A 27442-nucleotide genomic window follows, 5' to 3' on the forward strand; every position below is an offset into this window, starting at 1 on the left:
TTTAATGAAATCTGCCTTTCTTTAAGTTTCAATGCCTACACCTCAAAAAAACACTATAGAGCACTGCACACCAAGACAACTAGACATAAGAACAGTTTTTTCACAAATGCAGTGAAACATGGAAGCAAAAAAACTGCCCAAAACACAGGCGCACCTGTGGCTCTGTGCACAATTTTGCCATCTCAACAGGTGCAGAAGCAAAATTGCGCTGGCCCCGAAAGCACTCATGAGCCACTGCGGCAAGCCCAATTTAGCATTCCGGCTAGCAGCCCACCCCTGTGGCTACACATATGTCATCTTCAGGTCATTGATTTCCTTCAAGTTGAGTTGAAGTTCCTCACTACTACTGCATTATTCCTCCAATTATAGATGTTAGATACAATCTGACTTCATGGTATATTAAATGTGATAAATATTTTTTCTGTTCTAGATCTCTCCCTCTCTAACTATCTATCTATCTCCATAAATTACCATTTTTCATCCTTATTATTCATCTGAAAATATTCTCAATTTTTTAAAATTGCCACATTTCATTGCTCATTCCCCTTCTGTGATAGAATATTCAATGTGTAAGGGAATTAACATAAATCTGTGTAACAACAATTCAACTTACTACACATCTTTTTCTATCTTGATATTTTGGTTCATTTTATTTTGACTGCAGCTATAGACTGAACACATTCCACAAATGAGGCTCCAATCTAAGCAGTTACAGGTTAATTTATAACAACCCACTCTTATACCTGGATATTTCAATATCTCCCTTCCAACATTCATTATATTGCATTTGTCAGCATTGATTCTAAACTGTCATAGTGCTGCCAGGTTGCTTGGCTTTATTAGTTCCTTTGGCACTACATCAGATTTCCTGAATAATTTATATTGTCTACTGATTTGCTAGTAAACAAGTAGGGGAGGGAACAGTAACAACCCGTTGTTAAGCATCAGCAATTCTGAATAGATACTATGCATTCTTCCTATTGCGTGCATGTTTTACTTTAAAAATATGTTTTTTGTGATATCACTAAGACACGTGTTAAGATATTTTCTAAGTGTCAGAGATTCCATCTCTTCACCTCATCCCTTATATGGTTTACTCTGAGTATTTGGTGGTATGTTTCTATGTGTGCACTGAAATATACATACATACATCAGAGATGGTATTCAACAGGTTTGTGTGAATAGGTAGTGGCCATTTTGACCAGTTTGGAGAACCAGCAAATACCATCTATGTTTGGCCTCACCCTCCTGTTCCCGCCATTCCCTGGCCTATATTCACTTTGTTTTTAGCTCAGCTGATTTGCGTGGCAGAGCAGATTGCCACACCTCAGCTGAGCTAAACAACTGCTCAGCTCACCAGCACTGACATGAAGGGCTGTCTTTTAGTGCTGCCACATTTTCAAACAGTGCGTGCAAGCCGAGTACATGCATGGATGGTTTTGCGCGTATGCAGACAAGGTGCACACGAGTGTAGCTAGCATGCACGTTCACATTTTTGGTGCTGCTGGATGAACTGGTAGGTAAATTATGTGAATCCCACCCCTCACATATATACATATATGTATGCATGTAAACAATGTGAGCCTTAAATGAAGTCAACATCTTTGTTTTCTTCTGTAAAGCTTATATTGAATTTTCTTTTCTAAATCTAATTTATATTTTTTCACACATAGATAATCAAGGTCTAACCCAGCCATTCCCAAGGCCGAATAAATAAAAACTGTTGAGGTAAGAACTAGTGACCTTCCTTGTAAAAACACTTGTTTTTGTAAAGGCTCTGAAATGAATCAGATATGATGAGCATAGTAGGATACCCAATCAGATGTTCAGCAAATTTAGCAAATTATTGAAGAAAAGCAAGAACCTGCAGTGAGTAGTTAAGCATTAATACCTTAATGTACAGCAGGAATCTCAAGTGTTAATACAGCCATTGTTGAAACAAAAGATCTGTGCTATACAGATACTTTGGATAACAATGTGGAATGCCAAGGAATGAATAAAAAATAATAATAAACCAAATCAGCTAATATTTAGAAACGAGTAAAGTAATAACTAGAAGTTAGCATGGATTTGTTAAAAACAGATCATGCCAAACCAACCTTATTTCATTTTTCAACATAGTGATTAAATTAGTAGACTATCAAAATACTTTGGACATAATGGACTTCAGCAAGGCATTCAACAAAGTAGTCCACAACCTACTTCTTAGTAAGCTAGAAAAAGGTGGGATAGATAGCATCACCATCAGATAGATTTGTATCTGGTTGACAAACTGTACTCAATGAGTAGTTCTTAATGGTACTATACAACGGCGGGCTACGAGACGGAATGCTAAATTGTGCTCACCGCCATGGCTCGTAAGTTCTTGCGGGACTAGCACAATTTTGCTGCTGGAGGTAGCAAAATCATGCACGGAGCCGCAGGTAAAACCTTGCCAAAACACAGGTGCAATTTTGCTACCTCCACAGGTGCAGCAGCAAAATCGCGCTGGTCCCGCAAGTACCTACAACCCGCGGCAGCGAGCGCAATTTAGCGTTCTGGCTTGTAGCCCATCGCTGGTACTATATCTACATGGAGGGAAGTAAGCAGTGGAGTACCACAAAATTTTGTCTTAGGCCCAGTACTCTTCAATATATTCACAAATGACTTAGATGAGGGAATAGCAGATACTAAACTGGCAGAAATACTAACTGTAGATGATAGGATTAAAATCCAGAGGGATCTTGATAGACCAGAACACTAGGCCCTGTTTAACAAAATGAAATTCAATGTAGAGAAAACTAAAGTCTTATACTTAGGCCAGAAAAACCAAAAGTACATATATAGACTGGATGAAACCAGGCTTAATAGCTACCTAACTGTGATAGGGATCTTAGAATCTTAGGGGACAACCAATTAAATATGAGCCCACAGTATATGGTGGCAGCCAAAAAAGCCAATACAATCAAGATCAAGTGAGGTACTAATTTATTATTATTATTTATTAATTTATTATTTAGATTTGTATGCCGCCCCTCTCCGCAGACTCGGGGCGGCTCACAGCAGGATACAACAATTCATGACAAATCTAAATATAATTTAAAATATTTAAAAAAAACCATTTACTAAGCAAACATACACACAAACATACCATGCATAAATTGTACATGCCCGGGGGAGGTGATTCAGTTCCCCCATGCCTGACGACAAAGGTGGGTTTTAAGGAGTTTACGAAAGGCAGGGAGAGTAGGGGCAGTTCTAATCTCTAGAAGGAGTTGGTTCCAGAGAGTCGGGGCCGCCACAGAGAAGGCTCTTCCCCTGGGGCCTGCCAACCGACATAATACCACTCTATAAAGGCTTAGTAAGACCACACATAGAGTACTGCATCCAGTTTTGGTAACTACACTATTAAAAAGATGTTTAGTCTCCAGAAAGAGTGCAGAGAAGAGCAACCAAGGTGATTAGGGGACTAGAGGCTAAAACATATGATGAACTATTGCACAACTGGACACGGTCAATCTAGTGAAGGGCCAGGGGAGACATGATATAAATGTTCCAATATTTGAGGGGCTGCCACAGAGAGGAGGGGTTCAAGCTATTTTCCAAAGCACCTGAATGCCAGACATGGAATAATAGATGGAAACTGAAGAAGGAGAGTTTTAACCTGAAAATAAGGAGAAATGTTCTGACAATGACAGCAAGCATCCTTTGCTTTCAGAAGGTGTGGGAACATCATCACTGGAAGCTTTCAAAAAGATACTGGACCGCTATCTGTCAAAAATGGTGTAGGATCTGCTTGGGTGAAGGGATCTAAAAAGTCTCTTCCAACTCTGTTAATGTGTAATCAGTATGCTGAAGAGATTGTGAAGAAGCTGCAGTTTGAAGAATCAAACATCAGAATACATATTTGATTAACTATTGAGTAAAAGTGGACCTTATTAAAATAAGATGAGGTGCTCCATATGGGGGAAATGAGTAGAAGCGCAAAATAAATATTGCCTTAAGGACTCTATGACCAAGAATTTTAGGGACATAAACAATTTAATGCAAAACGTAGGTGGGAAAATCAAAATTATTCTAAAAGGGACAATGAATAAAGACCAAGATGTCTAGGAGGAGACCATGGAAAAACGAAAGACAGATAAATCTTTTCTTAAATCTTTTAAATCGACAAGCAAAACAAGAAGGTAAAGTAATAAAGACCATACTGATTAAAGAAACAAATCAGGGGAAAAGTATTTTAAGAGATTTAAAAATAGAATGGGAAGATACCATTGAAAAAGAGATAGAGGTTTGGGCAGATACTCTGGAGCCTTGGCAGTATAAGAGGATAGAGATGGAAGGAATACTTAAATCTGTCAAAAATGGTATAGGGTTTGGGCAAAGGGGTAGGAGGAAGAGCCCCTCGAACTCTGTTAATCTATAATCTGTATGCTGAAGAGATTGTGAGCAAGATGCAAAAATCAGAATAAAGATTGGAAGAAGGAATATCAACAGTCTTTAGTATGCTGATGACACAACTTTCAAAATAACAATGGTGTTCACTTGACAGTGAAAAGATCTAAAGAACACAAGAATTCACTTTAATAATAATAATAATAATAATAATAATAATAATAATAATAATAATCATCATCATCATAATTTATTAGACTTGAATGCCACCCCTCTTCGAGAACTCGGGGCGACTTTCCTAGAAACATAAATTGATCAATACAGTAATTACAGTCCAGAAATAAAAGTGTTGACACTTTTGTCATACATAGCAATGATAAGCATAAATTGAATATAGAAAAGCAAGATAAATAATCTGACAATCATATTTCCTAGTTATCTGTAGTTGCAAAAGTTGGGAAAAACTACTGTATTTTTGGTGTATAAGATGCACCTTTTTCCTCCCTGAAAGAGGCTGATAATTTGGGTGCATCCTATACTCTGAACGTAGCTTTTTTTCAGCCCTAACTAGTTGCTAACGATCTTCCCAGCTCTTACATTGCAGGCTCTTTCACTGTTTCTCTCTGCAAAGAATGTTTTTCCCAGCCCTAAGTCTTTGCAGGGTTGTTTTTCATGGCTATAACGTGCTCCAAATAAGTTTCTTTCAGCCCTAACAAGGTGCTAATAATGTTCCCAGCTTTTACTGGCTTGCAAGCTCTTTCATCCTTACTCTCTGCCAAGAATGATTTCCGAACCTGTCTTTGTAGGATTTTTTCCATTGCTTTACTTGCTCCAAATGTTTCTTTCCAGCCATAACCAGGTGCTATTAGTGTCCCCAAGCAATTTCTTTGTTACTCTCTGTGAAGAATGTTTTCCATGTCTTTGCAGGTTTTTTTTTTCAAAATTGTTTCTAACTTGCTCCAAGTGTTTATTTCCAGCCATAACCTGGTGCTAATGATATTCCCAGCTCTTACCGGTTCGCAAACTCTCTGCAAAGAATAATGTTTTCCAAGCCCTAAGACTTTGCAGGGTTTTTCCATTGCTCTACTCGCTCTGACTGTTTCTTTCTAGGTGCTAATGATGTTTCCAGCTCTTTACTGGCTTGCATGCTTTTTCATTGTTACTCTCTGAGAATAAAGGGTTTTTTAAAGCCCTTAATCAGGGATAAAATATGCTGAAGCTGACCAGACTAAGGATGCTAGCCAGATGAATACCTGATAAGCAGATTCTTTTCCCTATTTTCCTCCCCAAAAACTAAGGTGTGTCTTATACTCCGGTGCGTCTTATACGGCGAAAAATACTGTAGATGGGAGGAAAATTGATGTTTTTTTATCTCTAGTATTACAGAAGCCTTCTGCACATTCCTTGGATAACAAAAGTGAAAAACAAGCAAGGGCTGGAGCATATGAAACAAGATTGCTAGAAGACAAAATCACAAAATTCCACCTTATTTCAGTCATTTTATTCAATCACAGGAAAAGGCAATTATGCTCTAAATGACCAGCAGTAAAAGAAAATGAGGTCACCCAAACCCACAAAGCCTAGACACCATCAAACTTGACACCAGACAGAGCATAAAACAACAGAAAACAACAAATGTATATGATTGAAAAATTGGGAGGTGATCCAAAAATTGTTGAGAATTAGACCTGAGGTAACTAATATCATCAATCCTCTGTAATTCTATCCTGTCATTCTAAGAATGCTACAGAAATTTGTTTTAGTTTTTAGTATATTTTCTTTTGTATCACTCATTAACTAGTCCTTCCTTACAAAATGTATGTCATTATTTAGATTTTAAAAATCTTTTAATCCACCACACTCTCTTCTGTAACATTGATCCATCTCCCCATAAGATCTGAAAACAACAGCTTACTCTTTGTGAGTATCCCCATCAATTGATACTGAGAAGAATGTGCTTCTGATCCTAGAAATAATTAAATGCCATCGTGATTAATAGCCATTGATAACTTTACCTGCAAAGATGTTATCAAAGTTTCTAAAATCCTTCAAGTTGATAGTCATTGGTATAACCTGCAAAAATGACTTTTGTATAATTTATTACATACTGTACGATATGAAATATCCATCTTGAATCTCCCATTATTCTGCTTCATTATATTATTCTGGATTTTATTAGCTCCCACCTACCCCCTCAATGGATGGATGAAATGACTGAATATATCACCTTACTCAGTTTATTAGGGATGAGAGAAAATAAGAAAGACTGCATTCATATCATAATGTTGACTTCCCTTTCTCTCTGTTCTAATAAACTGAATTATCAGTTAGATGGCAATTAGAATGTACAATAAACTTTAGCATTAAGCACTGATGGCAGAGTCATTGTGGAATGTAGCTGTCAAGAATATGTAAACCCTCTTCTCTTCTTACTCCTCTTCCAGACATTCTTACAGGTACAGTACTTGTAGAGGTATTCTTACAGGTACTTACATGGGCTTTGTATACTGATATTTCTACCCCATCCCAATGGTTCAGCCCCCAAAGAATGTGAATGAAGCAGTGCTTACTCCTCTTCCAGACATTCTTACAGGTACTTGCTTACTCCTCTTCCAGACATTCTTACAGGTACTTGTACAGGTATTCTTACAGGTACTTACATGGGCTTTGTATACTGACATTTCTACCCCATCCCAATGGTTCAGCCCCCAAAGAATGTGAATGAAGCAGTGCTTATAATTGGACAGATGAACAAGGATGTAAAAGATGGGCATGGAAGTCTTATTTTTCTAAATTATTTCAAAAACAATAGGCTGAGTCAGGACCTTATTTAATTATTGTACTTTTTATTTTCCCCCAATCTCATTTAGGATATGTGCTATCATTATAATTTTTCCAAAGTTTCAATATATAAATGTAAAATAAAATTTACTCATGTGTGTGGATGTGTTGTGTTTATATATTTGGATCATCTTTGGTGGACTAACCTCACCTATTTTTAGTATATGCATATATACATATTTCCTTGCAACAATGAGAAGGACACGAGAAGAAAGCAAGAATTTGTATAAGTTGAAATGGAGTAAGATCAGAACAGTATTAGCCATAATTCAAAAAGCTTAGAGAGGCAACTTGAACTCAATCATTATGTAGTCTGACCTTTGTCCAGGCCCAACATTTAGGCCATAAGATAATGGGAGTACAGTACTCAAATTCTGGAGTTACATGGATCACCTTACTATCTGGATTTATGACAACTTCTTCAGTCCTCCAAGTGAAAATGAGACCTAGATATCTGAGTCTATAGAAAAACAATCAGTTGCTTCTTTATTCCTTTTACGGCTCCAAATCCATTATTTATGGCAATGTCAAACAGAATTAACATACTGGGAAGCATAACCATAACCATAACAAGCAACACTGGCATGGAAGAAGCAAACAAAATAAAAGGCATCACACATGCTAATATAGTGCTAAAGAAAGTGGTAAAATACTTCTATAGTTAAGTTTGTCAACCGACAGCTAACTTTCATTCATAACAAGGCACGTAGCTCAGTTTCTGCAGAGAGTAAGTGTGAAAATTGTTGTGACAGTTCTAAAGCCAAATCTAAGGCATTTGTTTTGAATTTTGGAAAGACTAAAGGTGGTAGATCCCCCCCCCCCCCCCAAAAAAAAGTCTGCCATTAATAATCCCAGCACAATTTTGCAAAGCAACCTGGGAACATTTTTCACTCAAGATACTTTTATGTGGCATATTTTTCTTAGTGAATAGAAAGCTCCTCTTTTGTCTGTACTGTATACTTTGATGGAATTGGATGACTTACTCAGCATATTCGCCATCTAGCTTAAATTAAATTTCTTTCTCTCGAAATATGACAATGTTTAAATTATAACAAGAAGACATTCACAACATGATACCTTTCATTTTCTTGGAGCAGCTCACCTCCCTTTTTCCAAATAGTTGTCGCTTTAGGGGAAGCTTTTGGCTTGCACTCAAAATGAGCTGTGCTGCCCTTTAGAAGCTGAATCAATTTCTTCACTGGGCTTTTAGAAAAGTCAGGAGCAGAAGCTAGAAGCAGAAGAAACACATTAAGTATGAAACACAACTTCTTCAGCATATCCTCAGTGAGTTCCACAATTCATGTTACTTTTTTTTGCTTGTTCATTAACTACTGAAGGATATGAAATTTCCATTCTAGTTCAGCCAAAATAGCACTGAAACAGAAATTGTACATTAAAATGCCACTGAATTAAGCTGGGATTAAGCAAAGGCTTTACTTTCAGTTCACCGATTCAGAGAAGACCCCAAAGACCTACATTTTCCAGTATTTGTCTTTTTACAGTGGCCAATTTCTTCCTTGCTGCGACTTTGCAACAATTGGTATTGACTTGATACCCATTTGCTGGCTGAATTCACAATATTTAGTACAATATGGTATTAAAACATTGCATTAGTGGTAACAATAGTCCCCAAACACTTCCTTTGCTTTTAGTGAGTCTCTCTGCCCAATTTTATTTTTATAAATGCAGGTTGCTGACATGCTGTAAAAGAAAGCAAAGACATCTCACATCCTATTTATTTGCAGTAATGTCTTTGTATGCCATGAAAATCCTGATGAGATGGTACAAAGTATTTTGAGAAACCTTATGGTAAATAAGCATTTTGTGAGTGGTCATGACCACTCTGCCAGCCATTTTGAAAGTACAACCACCATTTTGTGAAAATACTGCTGCCCCTCCTACAATAAGTAAGCCAATTTACCTTGTTTTATCATAGGCAGATGGAGAGAAATATCCTATAGTGATTTGACACTAGTTTTAGAATTAGTCAGGAAAAAGACATTAACAGAGTTGAATCAAACTCAAGTCAGAGTTCAGGTTTCAATTGCAGGGGTTTATTTCAAGAATATATTACTAAGACATTAGTGGTGCTAATGATGAAGCATTATCACATTTTCTCATTACTGTATTTTCTCATAACATTTTTTAAATATATAGTATAACAAAAAGTTGTTTTGCTATGTTTGGAAACAGGTTTTCAGAAAATATACAGGGGAAGAACAGATGTAAGATTAGATTAGAATGGGGGATAATGTTAGCAAAAATGCAAACAAAAATATGTAAATATTGTTTTTACTGACAAATGCCCTTCAGGTTCAGCTTGACTATAGATATAGTATCTTCATTGAGACACTCAAATAAGTATTTCTTTCTTTCCAAGTCTAGCCAAATCTCTACTACTTCCTTTCATTAACTATTTGTAAGTCCAATTTTACTCTGAGATGAGCCACTATTGAGAAGGCACTGCCAGTTAGCAAACAAACAAACAAACAAACAAACAAACAAACAAACAAACAATATATCAGTTGCTAAGTGCCCAGATTTTAATCATGTAACTACAGGGATACTGCAATGGTGATATAATAACAACAACAACAACAACAACAACAACAACAACAACAGAGTTGGAAGGGACCTTGAAGGTCTTCTAATCCAACCCCCTGCTTAGGCAGGAAACTCTACACTACTTCAGACAGATGATCCAATATCTGCTTAAAAACTTCCAGTGTTGGGGCATTCACAACTTCTGGAGGCAAGCTGTTACACTGGTCAACCGTTGTGACTGTCAGGAAATTTCTCCTTAGTTCTAAGTTACTTCTCTCCTTGTTTAGTTCCCACCCATTGCTTCTTGTTCTACCCTCAGGTGCTTTGGAGAATAGTCTGACTCCTTTTTTTGTGTGTGGCAACCCCTAAGATACTGGAAGACTGCTATCATGTCCTTCTTTTCATTAAACTAGCCATACCCAGTTCCTGCAACCGTTCTTCATATGCTTTAGCCTCCAGTCCCCCAATCATCTGTTTCTCTTCTCTATACTTTTTCTAGAGTCTCAATATCCTTTCTGCATCGTGGCGACTAAAACTGAATGCAGTATTCCAAGTGTGGCCTTACTAAGGTCTTATAAAGTGGTATTAAAACTTCACATGATCTTGATTGTATCCCTCTGTTAATGCAGTCTAGAACTGTGTGGGCTTTTTTGGCAGCTGATGTACACTGCTGGCTCATATTTAAATGATTGTCCACTAGGACTCCAAGATCCCTCTCACAGCTACTATTTAGCAATGTACCCCATATACTGTACCTGTGCATTTTGTTTTTCTTGCCTAAATGTAGAATCTTACTTTTTTCACCATTGAATTTCATTTTGTTTGATAATGCTCCATGTTCAAGTTTGTCAAGATCTTTCTGTACTTTGCACCTAACTTTTGGAGTGTTGGCTATTCCTGCCAGTTTGGTGTCATCTGCAAATTTGATAAGTTCCCCATCTATCCCCTCATCCAAGTCATTGATGAAGATGTTGAAGAGTACTGGGCCTAAAATAGAGCCTTGGGGTATTCCACTGCATACATCCCTCCATGTAGATGTAGTTTCATTGAGCACTACACATTAAGTGTGGTTAGTTAGCCAATTTTGAATCCATCTGGAAGTGCTGATGTCCATCCCACATTTTTCTAGTTTATTTAGTAGTAGGTTATGGTCTACTTTGTCAAAAGCCTTACTGAAGTTCAAGTAAACCACATCGACAACATTCCCCTAGTCCATTAATTTTGTCACTATAAGATTAGTCTGGCATGATCTGTTTTTGACAAACCCATGTTGGCTTTTGGTTATTTTGTTTGCTTCTAGGTGTTTGTTGACTCGTTGCTTGATTATCTTTTCCAAAATCTTCCCTGGTATTGAAGTCAGGCTGATAAATGGTCAGAGGTCACTTTTATCAATGCCACTGTAACTTCACACAGTCACTAACTAAACTGTTGTAAGTAGAGAACTACCTATATCACCTTCATAATAATAGGTATGCACTCATGTTATCAAGAAAAAAGTCCTAGAAATTTATCTGTCATTTTCCAATGACATTTCATTCTCAAGAATACCAAAGCTACAATGCAGAAGATCAGTGTCGTAAAGTAATATGCTGAGCCAATGTTGTTTCCCAATTGTGTGATTATTTTAATCACTGGCCTGGTATCCAAACTTTATGTCTCTTTCCCCCCATCATTGATAATTTATCTTGTTTTATTTTATCAATGTTTTAAATCAGTGAATTATTGAGCTATAAAATATAGTGAGCTTCTTTATCCTCCACCACATCCCTCAGATACAGTTGAGAAAATTACACAGAAATGCTGATAAAGTGAGTGCTATGAAAGCATTTTTGCTAAATTTTCAAGATGGTGTAGAAAAACATGACAGCTACTGCAGCAGGAGGAAAAATATCTGGTGAATAACAACAACAAAGAAAACAAAGTTGTGACTTACCTACAACTCGGAGATTGGCACTGGCATATATTGTACCATGTTTGTTCTCTGCTATACACTGGTACATGCCAGAATCTGTCAAGTTTAAGTTTGTTATAGTCAAAGCTCCATTTTCAATTTGTATTCTTCCCTGAATAATAAAAGCAAAATATTAAAAAGGAATATATTTACGTGACTGAAGAAACAGAAAAGTGAGGGTGTTTTGGCTGAACAGCAGTATCTCATGCCTTCATTAAAGTTTATTTGAAGAATTCATATATAGCTTAACTGATGTTTAACACAACTCTGAAATGCATTGACCAAAGTGAGTGATATGCTAATAATAGTTTTTATGAGAGACATAGCTTTATAGAGCTTTGCAGTAGATATAAGCGTCAGACTGAAACATCAGCTTTGAAAAACCTCTTTCAAATTCTGAAAGGATTGAGTTGGATTTGCTTGTCATTGAGGTCTATTCCTAACAATCCTGGGATCAACTTACTTTAATTTTGGGGCTTACAAGCTTGTCTACTGCAAAATGCTTTTACATGGAGGGAAAAAAGTAGATTTTTCCCCCCTCTTCGAAAATGACAACTCATTCTGAGGTCCAATTCTTCCTCATCTTATATATTTGAATCTTTTCTGTTCTCTGTAGTCTTTCATACCAACTTATATACTCACGTATACTCACATAGACAAATACTTGTCAACCTTTCTACTTAATAGAAAGGGAGGAGTTTGACTTGGTGACACCTGATGAACTGGACAAGGCCATTGGAGCTGTGAGTTCTGCCACCTTTCTAATGGATCCGTGTCCCTCTTGGTTGGTTTTGGCTAGCTGAGAGGTGACACGGAGCTGGGTCCAGGAGATTGTCAACGCCTCCTTCGGGAGGGGGTCGTTTCTGGCCCCTTATAAGGAGGCACTTGTGCGCCCCCTCCTCAAGAAGCCTTCCCTGGACCCAGCGGTGCTTAATAACTACCATCCTGTCTCCAACCTTCCCTTTATGGGGAAGGTTGTTGAGAAGGAGGTGGCGCTCCAACTCCAGCGGTCCTTGGAAGAAGCCGATTATCTAGGTCCTCAACAGTCTGGATTCATGCCCGGCTACAGCACGGAAACGGCTTTGGTCGCATTGATGGATGATCTCTGGCGGGCCTGGGACAGGGGTTTGTCCTCTGTCCTGGTGCTTCTTGACCTCTCAGCAGCTTTTGATACCATCGACCATGGTATCCTTCTGTGCCGGCTGGAGGGGCTGGGAGTGGGAGGCACTGTTCTCCAGTGGTTCTCCTCCTACCTCTCCAGTCAGTCGCAGTTGGTCTTAGTGGGGAGTCAGAGGTTGACCTCTAGGTCTCTCCCTTGTGGGGTGCCTCAGGGGTTGGTCCTCTCCCCCCCTGCTATTCAATATCTGCATGAAACCGCTGGGTGAGATCATCCAAGGGCATGGGGTAAGGTATCATCAATAGGCCGATAATACCCAGTTATACATCTCTACCCCGAGGCAGTGGAAGTGATGTGGCGGTGGCTGGAGGCTGTTGGGGCCTGGATGGGTGTCAACAAACTCAAACTCAACACAGACAAGACGGAGTGGCTGTGGGTCTTGCTCCCAAGGACAATTCCATCTGTCTGTCAATCACCGTGTGGGGGGGAACTACTGACCCCCTCAGAGAGGGTTCGCAACTTGGGCATCCTCCTCGATCCACAGCTGACATTGGAACATCATCTTTTGGCTGTGGCGAGGAGGGCGTTTACCCAGGTTTGCCTGGTGCACCAGTTGCGGCCCTATTTGGACAGGGTGTCATTGCTCACAGTCACTCATGCCCTTATCACCTCGAGGTTTGATTACTGCAACGCTCTCTACATGGGGCTACCTTTCAAAAGTGTTTGGAAACTCCAGATCGTGCACAATGCAGCCACGAGAGCCATCGTGGGGCTTCCCAGATTCGTCCATGTTTCTACAACACTCCGTGGCCTGCATTGGCTACCGATCAGATTCCGGTCACAATTCAAAGTATTGGTTATGACCTTTAAAACCCTACATGGCATTGGACCAGAGTACCTCCGGAACCACCTGTTCCTGCACAAATACCGCCAGGCATGGGGGAGTTGAGACACCTTTCCCCCAGGCTCTTTATATTTTATGTTTGGTATGTATGTGTTATTTGGTTTTTAAATATGATAGGGTTTTATATGCTTCTTTTTTAATATTAGATTTGTTTCGCTATAATATTGTTTTTTATTACTGTTGTGAGCCGCCCCGAGTCTTCGGAGAGGGGCGGCATACAAATCTAATTAATAATAATAATAATAATAATAATAATAATAATAATAATAATAACAACAACAATAACAACAATAATAATAATAATTAATACACAATTTCTTTATAGCTAAAATTGTGATTAGTTGATGTTGGTTGAAGTGTCTGATTTGTATAGCTGAACATTCCTAAGAAGATAAAACTGATTTCATCAATGACAGTGAAGCACATTTGACAACTTTAACCGAAAGGAGATTTATTCATAGGATGTACATTAAATAAACAGGCAAACTCTAGCAGCTTGCTGAGTACATCGTATCAGGAACAGAGTAAAATAGCCTGCGCCCTCCATGTGCATGTCTTGAAAGAAAGGAAAAAAAGAAAGTGACCTGAGATTAGCAAGACCTTTGTCAGGGAGCAGGATGAATGTTATACAGCAGGGGTCTCCAACCTTGGCAACTTTAAAACTTGTGGACTTCAGTTCCCATATTTTCTCAGCCAGCAAAGCTCTGGTTGTTGAAGTGTACAAGTCTTAAAGTTACCAAGGTTGGAGAACCTTGCTATAGAGAACACAGAAGAAATCAGTACATTCATGTGATGCTGAAGAATTAATGCTATTGGATCAAGAATTGCAAAATATATTACACATATAGAATCCTGTCATATCCATAAAAAGTCATTGATACCTCAATCCAGTATAACAAAACATTTTATTTAATGGAATGCTTACATCAGGTCCTTGGAGAGGGGCGACATATAAATCCAATAAATAAATAAATATTTAGGTATTTTTTGAAAGCTGTTTTTGATGGTAATTCATTTTGTATTTCTGGGACCATCAGGGAAAAGGCCTTCTCTATTAGTTGAACATAACTGAACAGTCTTCAAAGGGATACAGGTAAATAGAGACTCCATTTTTGGTCTTAAAGAACAGGAAAACTGATCCACATGAAGGGAATATTTAAAGTTATTTAGGCCCAAATTATTTAAGGCAAGAAGCAATCATTTACTTTGGCTGAAAAGTGTGACTAGAGTCCAAGTAAACGTATTAGAAGATTTTCCCAGACATACATATGTACATTCAATTTTGACATATAAACTTAATATACTGCTCAAAAAAATAAAGGGAACACTTAAATAAAACATCCTATATCTGAATGAATGAAATATTCTCATTAAATACTTAGTTCTGTACAAAGCTGAACAGCATGTGAAATTGATTGTCAATGTTGCTTCCTAAGTGGACAATTTGATTTCACAGAAGTTACTTGGAGTTATATTGTGTTGTTTAAGTGTTTCCTTTATTTTTTTCAGCGGTGTTTCCTTTATTTTTTTCAGCGGTGTTTCCTTTATTTTTTTTCAGCAAGATAGGATTTTTTATTTTTCCAATTTTTCCCTTTTCTTTATATTAAGCCTTATTTAAGTTTAATGTCATTGTACTTTTTAAATCTACATAAATGAATGATTCAATCAATGAATAATATTTTATTTAGACATAACAAACACATCTTTATTTGCTTGCTATCCATATGTAATTAGACTTTATCTTTATTAAAGGAGAATATTTTTAAGTCTGACAAGGTGGGACACAGAAAACCTTAGAAGAAATTTTATCTTTGCAAACCTAAACTGTCTACTCAATTGCAGTCACTTCATCCCATGTTGGTGGTGAGCTTTAAATATAGTCAATACACCAGGGTGATTCGACGCAAAAATATGTAACCCTTCCCTGGTGCAGAGCTGAAGGGATTGGATACTGTAGCCTACAGGATAATTCTCTGCCTTACAAGGCAAAGGTTGCAGGTTCAAGTCCCAGTGGGTATGGCTAGCTGATGAGGCCAACATAAGGCTGAAATAGATCTATCCTAGTCTCCCTTAATTTTCAAATTCAGCAAAAAAACATGAGACATATATGTATGTATGTATGTATGTATGTATGTATGTATGTATGTATGTACGTATGTATGTAACATTTTTGTAAAATATATGTCAAGAATAAACTTTGTAAAAGTTAATTTCTCTAGGCAACTATGGGTCAGAAAGAAACCTGACTAGTAGTTGCCTGGTGTAACTACTGGTCATGTAAAATTCAGGGATGTAGTCTAGGGAATGGCATAAGGGCTTTGGAAATGGGTAGAGTAGGAACCTTATTACAATATTTCAGAAAATGCATAGACTATATAGGGACTATAGCATGTGATATCTGAGGGATGCAGGTTCCTCTGTTAGAATTAGCTTTAACCAATATTTTGACTTGGGCTGCCTTTAATCAGTAAAATATATATCACTGATGGCGAACCTTTTTTCCCTCGGGTGCTACAGATGAGTAAAGCTTAAGAAAATGAATTAATCAAAAGGAGATTTTACTCAATCATCCTTCTAAACCAAGCCAGTTTTCTCTAAAATCAGACACTGTGTACTTTCTGTTTTTTTTCTAGCTGGAGTCACAATATTTGTATTCTAGTCTCTGATGTTCAGTCTGTCCAAAAAGGGCAATTTCAGTCCTTTTTAATATTTACATTTGCCTTGCTTCTTCCCAAACAATGAAAGTAACAAAAATACATCAAAATGTGTTTTATTTTCTTTCTGTTACTTATCTTTCTTTCTTCTTGCACAGCACAGCATAAATATTATCCACTGAGTGAACAGATCTGAGATAATTTATTTGCTGCTCGGTTACTGCATAATAAATTCAGTCAAAAGTGTTTGGGCAAAAGTAAATGAAAGTAAAAGAACAAAAACTCCTCAAACCATCATGGTAGTATGTTATAGACTACCAAATCATATAAAATGGAGGTATCTACTTGTGTGAGATTATAGAACATTTAGCAATAAAATACATAACAGCAATCAATTACTTAGATGTGTTTTTTAAATAATTAGTCTTATGACCATTTCAAATCAAATAAAAAATACATGATCTAAATCCAGGATAAAGTAGATAAAAGAAAATATAGTAATAAAATGTGCATGTGCTATACATAAGAAATCAGCATTCAGATAAATCTAAAATCCTTTAGTCTTATACCGTATTTCCTTTCAGAATTGTTCAGGCTTTAAAGCCTAGTAAATGAATCTTTTCCACATCTGTAGTCATCCATATCTCTTCTGCTGTGATCAAAGTTAAGAGAAGAACTTAGTTATATCCTAATCTGTAACTCTGTTCTTCCCAGCCAGAGATATTCCAAGTCAGTACTAAAGAATGATTGAAAGGGTACTGGAATTTTGGGTTAACAATCATGTTTTTCAATTATTCAACTAGAGTGAAGTTATCCAAATTTCCTTCAGGGTGCAAAAAAAATCCCCCCATGCAGCTTTGAAATATGATTATCTTCATCAATGACTTAAAGTGGCATAACCTCCAGTGGGTTTTGAGGTGAACAGTAACTTGGCTGGATACTTTTTCAGGTTGACAACTCAGAACAGTATCTACACTCAAAGTGAAGTGTTGAGTCAAGAATCGGGCTGCAGCTTACTTCCTTTTATCTGTCAGCCTCTTTTTTATTTCTGTCACTTACATTTTCCGCATGCTATGGTGTTTTATCAAAACCACTCCTGAGGACTCTTTGATCTCTTTTCCATGTCTATTTTCCATGTTAAAATAGTGGAGGAATCACCAGGTTGCTTCTAAAAATAGGCTATATTTTTTGGGGCAGTTGGGGTGACCAGCTATATGAAAAATCTAACAACTTTACATATTGTTGCTAATAATTCTCTTCAGATGATCCACCTGAGGGCTGTCAAACTTGTGGCCTGCAGGCTGGATGTTGTTGTGGTTAGCTCTGGCCCTGCTCCTGCCCCAAGGACTGTGGATGTAGGGGAGACAGCCACATGCTGCAGGCCTGTCCCCCCCCCCCCGATGGAATCTGATGATGAAGGCTCCTCTGCCCAAGAAGACATGAGTGACAGGGAGGAGGAGAGTGTGGCAGACAGCTCAGAAGGAGATCAATTATCTAGCTCCTCCTTGGAGTCAGAACAAGAGTTAATGATACAGCCACGCATGCGGAGAGCGATGCATAGGCAACAACAACTGAGAGATTATTATCAAAGAAAATGAGGCCACCTGTGGTTGGGTGGGGCTGTGGTAATTAGTGAGGCTGCTATAAATAGCAGCCTGTGGGTTTGGCCATTTGTGGAGGATTATCTGATCGTTGGGTTTCATGACTGCTTTACTGATTGACTTTTTGTGTGTTGATTTTTCCCCGCTTTGAAACTAAACCAGAGCAAAGTGTGTTTCACTTTGTGAAAGAAGGACTTTGAATTGCCTCACAGCTGCAAGCTAAGTATCACAGGACTGATAAGGGACTTGTATAAATTACCAGTTTGTTTGGAGACAAGTGCTCTTTGCTATACCAAAAGAGGGCTTAATTTAAGTGAATTTTCATTATAAAGAACATTGTTTTGAATTTTCAAACGTGTGTGTGTCTGAAATTTGTACCTGTGAATTTTTGGGAGGATTCTACCAGAAAGCCCGACAGAACAGATGTGTCATGTACTGATCCCGTCCACACCTAGTTTGGTGAAGGGGGAAAGGGTTGTGATATGTCATGTAATGCTCCTGTGTCCCTGGGAGTTTGACATTCCTGATGTAGCTTTTTAGAAACTGACATGTTCAGTATCTGGCAAGGTACTGAAAGAGTTAATTAGGTTTGTCCCTAAGGGTTCTTCAGAAAACTGGCCTTCTGTGGGAGATACAGATTATTTATTTAAGCTATCTCTTCTCAAGGACAGTAGGGATAGAACATCCTTGGAGTTACCTACTTTTATGTTGATACAATTAAACTTTAAAGTAAAGAACTCTTATTGCCAAGATCAGTTATTACTTACTTTCTCTTGTGTGTAACACAGGTAACAGGAAATTCTCAAACTTGCCTTAAAAAGGCTTCACTCTGAACAATATGCTGGCAATAATAGGATGTTTGAATCATAAAAGGATTAATTTCAAAGTCTCTCCTGGACGGGAACAGTTCAACCTGCAAATGAATTTACCTTCTCACACTTATAGGAGGTGAGTAATGGAGAGAATGTCTGTACTTTTGGATAGCCATTTTCCCTCTATTTACTCTGTTTCGTTGAATTTGTAAAGTAATCTCATGAGGCTGTAATAGGTATGATGTGTGCTTGCCTTTTATCCAATGTTCCAAGCATGCTTTTTTCATAAGGCAACTGGAGTTTCTTGTTTTTCTTGGAAGACATTTTGCTTCTCATCCAAGAAGCTTCTTCAGCTCCGACTGGATGGTGGGGAATGGAAGGACTTCTTGGATGAGAAGTGGAACATCTTCAAAAGAAAAAAACCCAAGAAAGGCCAGCTGCCTTGTGAAAAAAAGGACCTTTGGGACAACTGTGATCTGGATGATGGAGAATCTCCATAGACTTTTATCCAATACTTCCTGCGGGGATAAGGGTGGAACTTGTTTTGCATTCTTCTGGATGTAGGTCAAGATGTCTTTTAATTTATTCTTCCCTTTTTTTAGGTGTTAAATTAGGATCCATCTTTTCACCACTATTATCTGCTTTTGAGTCAGTTTTCTCTGTGTAGGCTTGCTTTAACTGATTCAGCAGTAATAACAGGATGGCTGTGTTAAAACTTAATAGAAGTATCTTTTGGGGTGCCCACTATATTGTCAGTTGTGATCAGAAGTTCAAAAGAGACAACATTTTTTTGTGCCATCAGTAAGCATTGTCTGGTTATAAAGTCAGTAACATTTTTGTTTTTAAGGCCTCATCTCCTTGCATAAATCTTGCAGCAGTTGGACAAATGGTTGCAATTTAAGAAGGGCATAGGCTCCTCAGGCATAGATATAGAATGATTTAAAACTTGAACCTTCTCTATCTCTGCTTACAGATCCCATTCTAAGATAGAAGTGGTCAAATGTGCTTGAGATGCTATCAAAAAAGGAGAGGCCTGATTATTTACGCGGTGCAATTTACTTTTTTAGATATCAGCCAACTTTGAACTATTTAATAGAAATGAATGATGTCTGAGAAGCAGAATGTGAGCAATGTCTTTTCTTTCTTTTTCCCATGGTGGAGATGATAAAAATACCAGAATCCAATCTAAATAGTAAAAATACAGATTTCCAGCAGAATAAAATAAAATAAAATGGAATAAAAAGAGTAAAAGGGTTAGTTAAAAATTACAAAGTGGCTTTAGAGGGAGGTTTTAACAACAGATGCCATCATTTTGGTCTTTAAATATCTATTGCAGTCTTGCTTAAGTTTAAGTTGTAGAAGGGAAAAGATCATTCACTATCCCAAACTTGATCCTAATCTGTAGTTAGCATCTGGTTAAAGAGGTAAAACAATAAAAAAGAAACAATCACATTTGACTACAAGATATTACAAGAAATGAAACAGCTATACATATAGATTTCAGAATAGCATTTTATAATTAGCTTAGAGAAGGACATAGATCCCATGGACATGAATCATCAGGTCAAAGGAGGAATAGACTGATTGGAAATGTCTCAAGAATAACACTTAAAAATGATAAGCGTAATATTAGATTGAAAAAACATAAAAACAAGAGTTTAGCTCTTTAAAAACTAATAAGAGAATCAAAGAAAGTAGATTAAAAAAAACCTAAATCAGTAAGAAATTCTAATTATCAACTATGGGGGTGGTGCAATGGCTCAGATTAAAATAAGGTTTGAATGCCCAGTGCTGTGTGATAGATTAGCTCCTGCCAATCTACCAGTTCAAAAGCATATACATATGAGTAGATAAACAGGTACTACTTCAGTATGAATGTAACTATCCTCCGTGATATCATAGTAGCTACTTGACTGCAGAAATGTCTTCAGACAGTACTGTCTCAATGGCCCTTGACATTGAGATGAGCACCTCCACCCACATAGTTGGCAATAACTAGCAGAATAAAATCTGCAAGGACTCCTTTATCTTTACTATAGCAACCATACTTAATTTTATAGCCAACAATCAAAATCAGGAGTTTTAAAGTTACATAGCAGAAAGGATATGGGAAGAAATATAGTTTATAAATTGTTTCCAAATGGAGATAAAGCTAGTACCAGACTTAGTTTTTAAAATGGTTTTTGGCATTGTTGTGTACTCTGAAAGCTTTAAGTCTCTAATGAAGAATTAAACATAATGTTCAATGAGAAACACTGCCTATCTTAGCAGTGGCTCTCATGTACAAAGCCAACTCAACATATTTCATAGGAATAGATATCTTGATAAAACTTAATAGAAAAATGGCTGACAAAAAATTGAAGTTAATATTTAAAGTTTGTTTCATCCACAGAAAACTAATATGCACACAATTGTGTAATTGCACACAATTTCATTTCTTTTTAAAAGGAAGTAGCTCAATGATTCATTGTGGATGCCAAGATAGTTTTGATTGAATTTGAAGAACAATGCATCATCTTTGTTGCTCTTCTCTGAGATTCTGGAAAGAGTGCAGAGAAGGGCAACAAAGACTAGGGGCTGGAGATTAAAACATATGAATAGCGGTTGCAGGAATTGGGTTTGTCTAGTATAATGAAGGGAAAAAAAGAACTAGGGTGACATGATAATAGTGTTCCAATATTTGAAGGGCTGCCCCAAAGCAAATCCCACAAAGAGAGAGTCAACTCTTCTCCAAAGCACCTGAGGGCAGGACAAGAAGCAATGGATGAAAATTAATGAAGGAGAGAAGCAACTTTGAACTAAGGAGAAATTTCCTGACAGTGAAAACAATTGATCAGTGGAACAACTTGCCTCCAGAATTTATGAATTCTCCAACAGTGGAGGTTTTTAAAAAGAGATTTGTTTGGAATAGTATAGGGCAGTAATGGTGAACCTATGGCACCCGTCCATATCTGCAGGCATGCAAGTTGTTGTTGTTGTTGTTGTTGTTATTATTATTATTATTATTTATTGGATTTGTATGCCCTACCTCATTTGTTGCCCTACCTCAGCTTCAACATGCATGTGCACACCAGCCAGCTGATTTTTGGTTTGCCTAGAGGCTCTGGGAGGGCCTCTGGGAAGATGGGGAGGATGAAAAACGGGCCTACCAGGCCCACAAGTTGGGAAATGGGCCAGGAGAGGTTGTTTTTGCTCTCCCTAAGCACTGAATTATGGGTATGGTCACTCACGCATGTGCAATAATGTGCACACATGCATTTTCAGCACCCTGTTGTACATACTCCTGATCAGTTGGAGGATGATGAAGATATTTAGGACTCAGATTCAGATAGTGTTTATGAATTAGTGGGGGGCCCGGGGTTACAGGTAGTAGAACAGGTGGAAGGCCAGCCACAGGATGGGGCTATGAGTTCAGGATTTGTGAGGGAGAATCAGACGCTCGCTGGGTTAACCCTAAATTCAGAAGGGCCCAAAAACGTAGAGAACAGAAGTCTGGAAGAAGATATTAAGGAGAGGAATGGGTTAAATATTGTAGTGATGTATTTGGCACGTCAGGGGGTCAGTGGAGAAGAAGGATGGAGTTTCGACGTTGCCAAAAGGAAAATGGATGTGTTTTTGCCACACTAAATTAAGCCAAGGTATTTTGTATTGTTATCAGTCAGTGCTGCTGTTTTTCAAAGTTATGCTGTTAGGAAAATAAATCTTGTTTAAGTGAAGCAGAAGGAGGAATGTGAGAAATGCAGCTAAGAGAGATAACAGACCGAGTGTTTTATGGAATGTGTTTGAATTACAGGAGAGCAGAGAAATAAATGGAGTTTCTTTATTCATGAAATGATGCATTTAATAAGAGTTATTTGTAATTGCTAAATTTCTACCAGAAACCAGAACACACCCAAGGAAAAAAAGGTTCGCCAACGCTGGTATAGGGCTTCCTGCTTGAACAAGAGGTAAGTCTAGAAGACTTTCAAGGTCTCTTTCAACTCTGTTATTCGGCATACAAAAGGGGAAATGAATGTATCAGCCAACTAGTTAGTATCTGCAGGGTAGATATTAAAATAAGCTAAAGAACAAAATGAATTTAATCTTGACAAATAAGATAAAATAAAATAAGAAAATTGTCACAAAACGGATTTGGACTTTACCCTGTAGTAAAAGGGGGGGAAGGTGACAGATGGATTTGCTACTAAGAGAAAATATTGAAATAAGGGCAGAACTGTTTTGCTTCAGTCTTCTTCCCTGCATAAACCATTATAATAAGCTTAAAGAAGTATATGACATTCATGAACTGTAATGGAACTAAGCAGAAAAAGAAAGGGAGTGGAAATTCGGTGTAAGTCAATGTCACGTATGAGAAATAACGTAGTGGGAGAAATAGACTAATGGAATTTCAACCTAAGAAATATGTAAACATACACAGAAAGGCAAAAAGGAAATAACCTCATCAGAACTCGATATCAGTTACCCAAGATAAAAATTACACATATCAGGTCACAGGGAACAAATTCATCATGTTCAGACAAATACTGAAAGAACATTAGAATTAACAGCCATGCAGCAAATCACATAATGGTCAATGTGTAAAGGAATGTTGACAATAATGCTGGCTAAAAATAAAAGGACAAGCTGTATAAATTATGTTAGAAAACTAGGAATTCATGCAATCATCTACAAAATCCAAGAGTCTAAAAGGAGCTTGCAGCTATTATATTGCAGACTTTTGTATGATCATTCAGAAATCATCAATGATGAGCATTTTTCAGAAGACAATGGGTATATTGTCAGAGGATTAAAGCAGGGCAAATGTTGTTCCTATCATTGCAGGGGGGGAGGGGGGAGGACCCAGTTAGATATAAATTCCAAACAAAGTCCTGGAATATATTATTAAGTAATGAGCTTATGAACATTTAAAATAGAATGCAATTGGATGTATGAGTTTATAAAAAATGATGCCAATCAATTCATTTTTTTTTTATAGATTGATGAATCTTTAATAAGAGTGGTGAGGAAGAAGACCAGCAGAGCACATCTATTAATAACAACTAGTAGCCAAAAGACACGATGAAAAATATTTAATCTCACAATCCTGTACAGACTCAACAATAGTTTCAATGGGAGCCTGCAACCATCTTAGACCAAGCTAAATTAAAAATACAGGGAATTCTTGGAAGCTTGGCATTCAGACAAATTGGCCATCAGTAGATACATAAAAATAAATTGCATTTACATAGTATTCAAAAGAGATAATGAAAAAATTAAGAAGGAAACAGATTAGAACACATCCTCTTCAGCAGTCAGGGTGTAATACTACGCAAACGATCCAAAAGAAAACAATAGTCTAACCAAAGAACTAGAAGAAAAGTACACACACCTCATCAAAACTGGCAGGGCAAGTTACTGAACATAAACATAAAACAAACCTGATGTTACGTAATTGAGTAATGAAACATCTGCAAGTATACAACCAAGCTCAGAGATCAATAAGGTCTCCAGAGTCATGAGTATAATTGTCCATTAGAATGAAGTGGGCATGAGACTTCAGCAAAATATTTGACATATTTTCAATGAGATTCTGTTACGAGAAAACACAATATGAGGCTAGCTTATAGGAGTTAGACAGACATACAGCAGAATGGGTTGAACTACTCTACAAAATGAGTAAACATCAATGATTCTGCACTGAATTGGAAGGGAATGTTGAATGACCATTTTGCAGGACTCCATTTTAGTCCTTGTGTTTGTTCAACCCAATTATAAACAACTTGAATAAGAAATTTAAAATATGATTATCAATCTGCAGGTATTTATTTTTTACATTTATTACATTGGTATGCCATCTGTCTATCTAGAGCGACTGGATGGCTTACAATGGAATAAAAGCATAATATAAAAAAGCATTAAAATTGACAACTAAGTAAAGGTTAAAGCCCATGAGCACGGATGGTATATAGGTAGGCCTTTGTCTCTCACTCAACCAGCAGAGGGCACTCCCACCAGGGCACCAAGCCAACCAGCAGAGCTAGTTGTTAAGATTCTTTTGGAAAGCCATCTGGTGGCAAGATGTTTAGAGGGCAGTGGCCACAGCAGAGAAGGCTCTTCCTAGACCCCCCAAGGAATTCCTTGGCTGATGGGGTCTATAGAAAGCTTCTTCTCCAGGAGTAAGTGGGGAGGTTAATCCAACTGGAATGACATGGTTCCTTAGATAACCTGTTCCCATGCTATGCAGAGCCAACACCTTGAATTGAACCCAGAAGCAAACTCAATTTTTAAAAAAATCATGGGATAGCAAGTATCAGAAGATAGTATCAAGACTGTCTTGATCAAGAATACGTTAAGAAACTGTAATAATGGGCAGGAGCTAGTACGATAAATTTCAATGCAAATCCACATTTGGATTGAAAAAATTAAAGGATGACTAAAGAATGGAGTATACTGGGCAGTAATACAAGCACAAAATATTTGAGTGACTCACAATCTGATTATGATCCATGAGTGTGACAAAGCTGAAAAAAACACACACAATACTAGCCTTCATCAACAGAAGAACAGTGTCAAGAAATCACTATTCCTCTCTATTCCTCAGAAACCAAGCCACACCTAGAATACTGCATTCTATTCTGGGCACTACCTTTTTAGAAGGACACTGACAAACTGGAATATGTCCAGACAACAGCAATCAGGAAATAGCCAGTTGGGACAAGCGTATAAGGAATACCTGTAATCATTGTGTGTATTTAGCCTGGAGAAAAGAAGATTGCAAAGAGACGTGATGCTGCTATCAAATATTTGAAGAGTTGTCATACAGAAGTCAGGGCAGAATTGTTCAGAGTAGTTTCAGAAGGCAGAGCAAAAAAAGAATGAGCTTAAATTACAAAAAAAAAAAAGATTTTGAATGTACTTCAGCTAAAATATCAATGATAAATATATCTATCTAATGCTGGGAAGGACTGAGGGCAAAAGAAGAAGGGGATGACACAGAATGAGGTGGCTGGATGGAATCACTGAAGCAGTAAACATTATTTTTATTATTATTTATTAGATTTGTATGCTGCCCCTCTCCGAAGACTCGGAAACATGACCTTAAATGGACTTGAGAGGATGGTAGAAAACAGGAAGACCTGGAGGAATGTTGTCCATGGGGCCGCGATGGGTCAGACAGGACTTCACAACTAACAACAACATAGGGTAAAAGCTATTCAACAGGGAACAATGTCTCCCTGGGAAGCCTGTGTCTCCTTTACTCAAGATATAAACAGAGGATTGATTGCTATTTGTTGAATATGTTATATTACTACTTTCTTGTACTGACCAATGATTACATAATGTCCAAGGTCACTAACAATCTTGCATTCCATAATTCTTTGAATAAAAGCAGAAGTTATGGAAAGGACATATGGAAATATGTCCTTAAATACTAGTGACATAATTTTCTGAAAAAAGACATATGAAAATGATACTAGTTTTGGCGTATCAAATTTATCCAATATCATATTGGGCAGAGGTTGATAAACTGAAGAAATTTATTTTTAGATTATCTGCCTATATATAGGAGACAGGATAGAAGAAAATATAATGCTGTACCAAATATGTCAATGGGCATTAAAATCAAGAGTTGTAACTTTTTCATACAATGAATCTAATAATCTTAAAATTATCTTTACTAGTGCATAGAAATAAAAAAAAACACTGCTTCATTTTGCTTGATTTATTTTTGCTTTATGATCGTCTCTTCCCAAGACTTCATAGGTGGGGAAAATCCATCCATCACAATTGGAGAAGGGATACTTCTGTTTGTTCCTGTGCTTTTTTGTTGTTGTTATTGTTGCTGGTGAACTAAACATTTTTTAAAAAATCTCAATCACAGTAGAAGTGATTGATAGGCACTGTTTCAACCTGACATTTCTTTTATTCGTAACGTCCCAATTTTATTTCAAAATACTAACATCTTTTTGTTGTAAAATAAATGAGGTTTATTTTATCATGCTACAAATGGAGGCAAAATATAATTAAAAAGTGCAACATCACATAAGTTTTTAATCCTAGACTGATAAAGACAGGAGAAGAGACAGGGAGTTCTGATGACTCAGGAAAAGTTTTTAAACAACTCACTATTGTTCTATACACCATGAGCACATAAACAGTTGCCTAAACAGCTATCTTGGGAATATTGTGATGTTCATGACTGATGCCAAAAAGTTGCCTTAACAGATGGCCTTCTCTCTGTCTTTCCTCTTTCCCATTTATTTTTTAATACTAAAGCTGTCTATCAATATCTCTAAATTATAGCATGATAGATTTGAATGGGGTCAGTTTGATTACCACCCCGTTCATTTCACTAATTTAATTTAAAGGATGCTGAACAAGTATTCTCTCCCACCCACTGCAAACAAGCTATGGGGTACTCTCTCCCCACATATTACAGGTAATTTCAGATTGTACAAATCTTTTTTCGGAATGCTTTTTGGGGATCTGCATCTGAACAATGTTGCAACATGGCAAGAAGCAGCTGGTGTTTTTGTATTCTGTTATATATGGGAGCTTCCCTGACTGCTCATGCTTCCTGCTTTGAAAGACAGCCATGGAATAATTCCCTTAGGATGTCTTCTTCGCTCATGCTTTAACACAGGAAGACAGGCAATTTGAAAAC

The 27442-nt window shown here is 37.3% G+C and overlaps 1 protein-coding gene across 1 annotated transcript in view; it reads right to left on the reverse strand.

The window, feature by feature from the left end:
* The window catches only part of LOC139158432 (contactin-3-like), a 236022-nt gene that overhangs the window by 49007 nt on the left and 159573 nt on the right, over positions 1–27442 (reverse strand). Inside the window, exons 8-9 of the mRNA XM_070735738.1 lie at positions 11693–11822; positions 8293–8443 (exon numbers count right to left, since the gene is read on the reverse strand). Coding sequence (XP_070591839.1) covers positions 8293–8443; positions 11693–11822 — 281 coding nt within the window. The remainder of the gene's footprint in view (positions 1–8292; positions 8444–11692; positions 11823–27442) is intronic.

The sequence above is a fragment of the Erythrolamprus reginae genome, chromosome 2, assembly GCF_031021105.1.
Source record: "Erythrolamprus reginae isolate rEryReg1 chromosome 2, rEryReg1.hap1, whole genome shotgun sequence".
Lineage (NCBI taxonomy): Eukaryota > Metazoa > Chordata > Lepidosauria > Squamata > Dipsadidae > Erythrolamprus > Erythrolamprus reginae.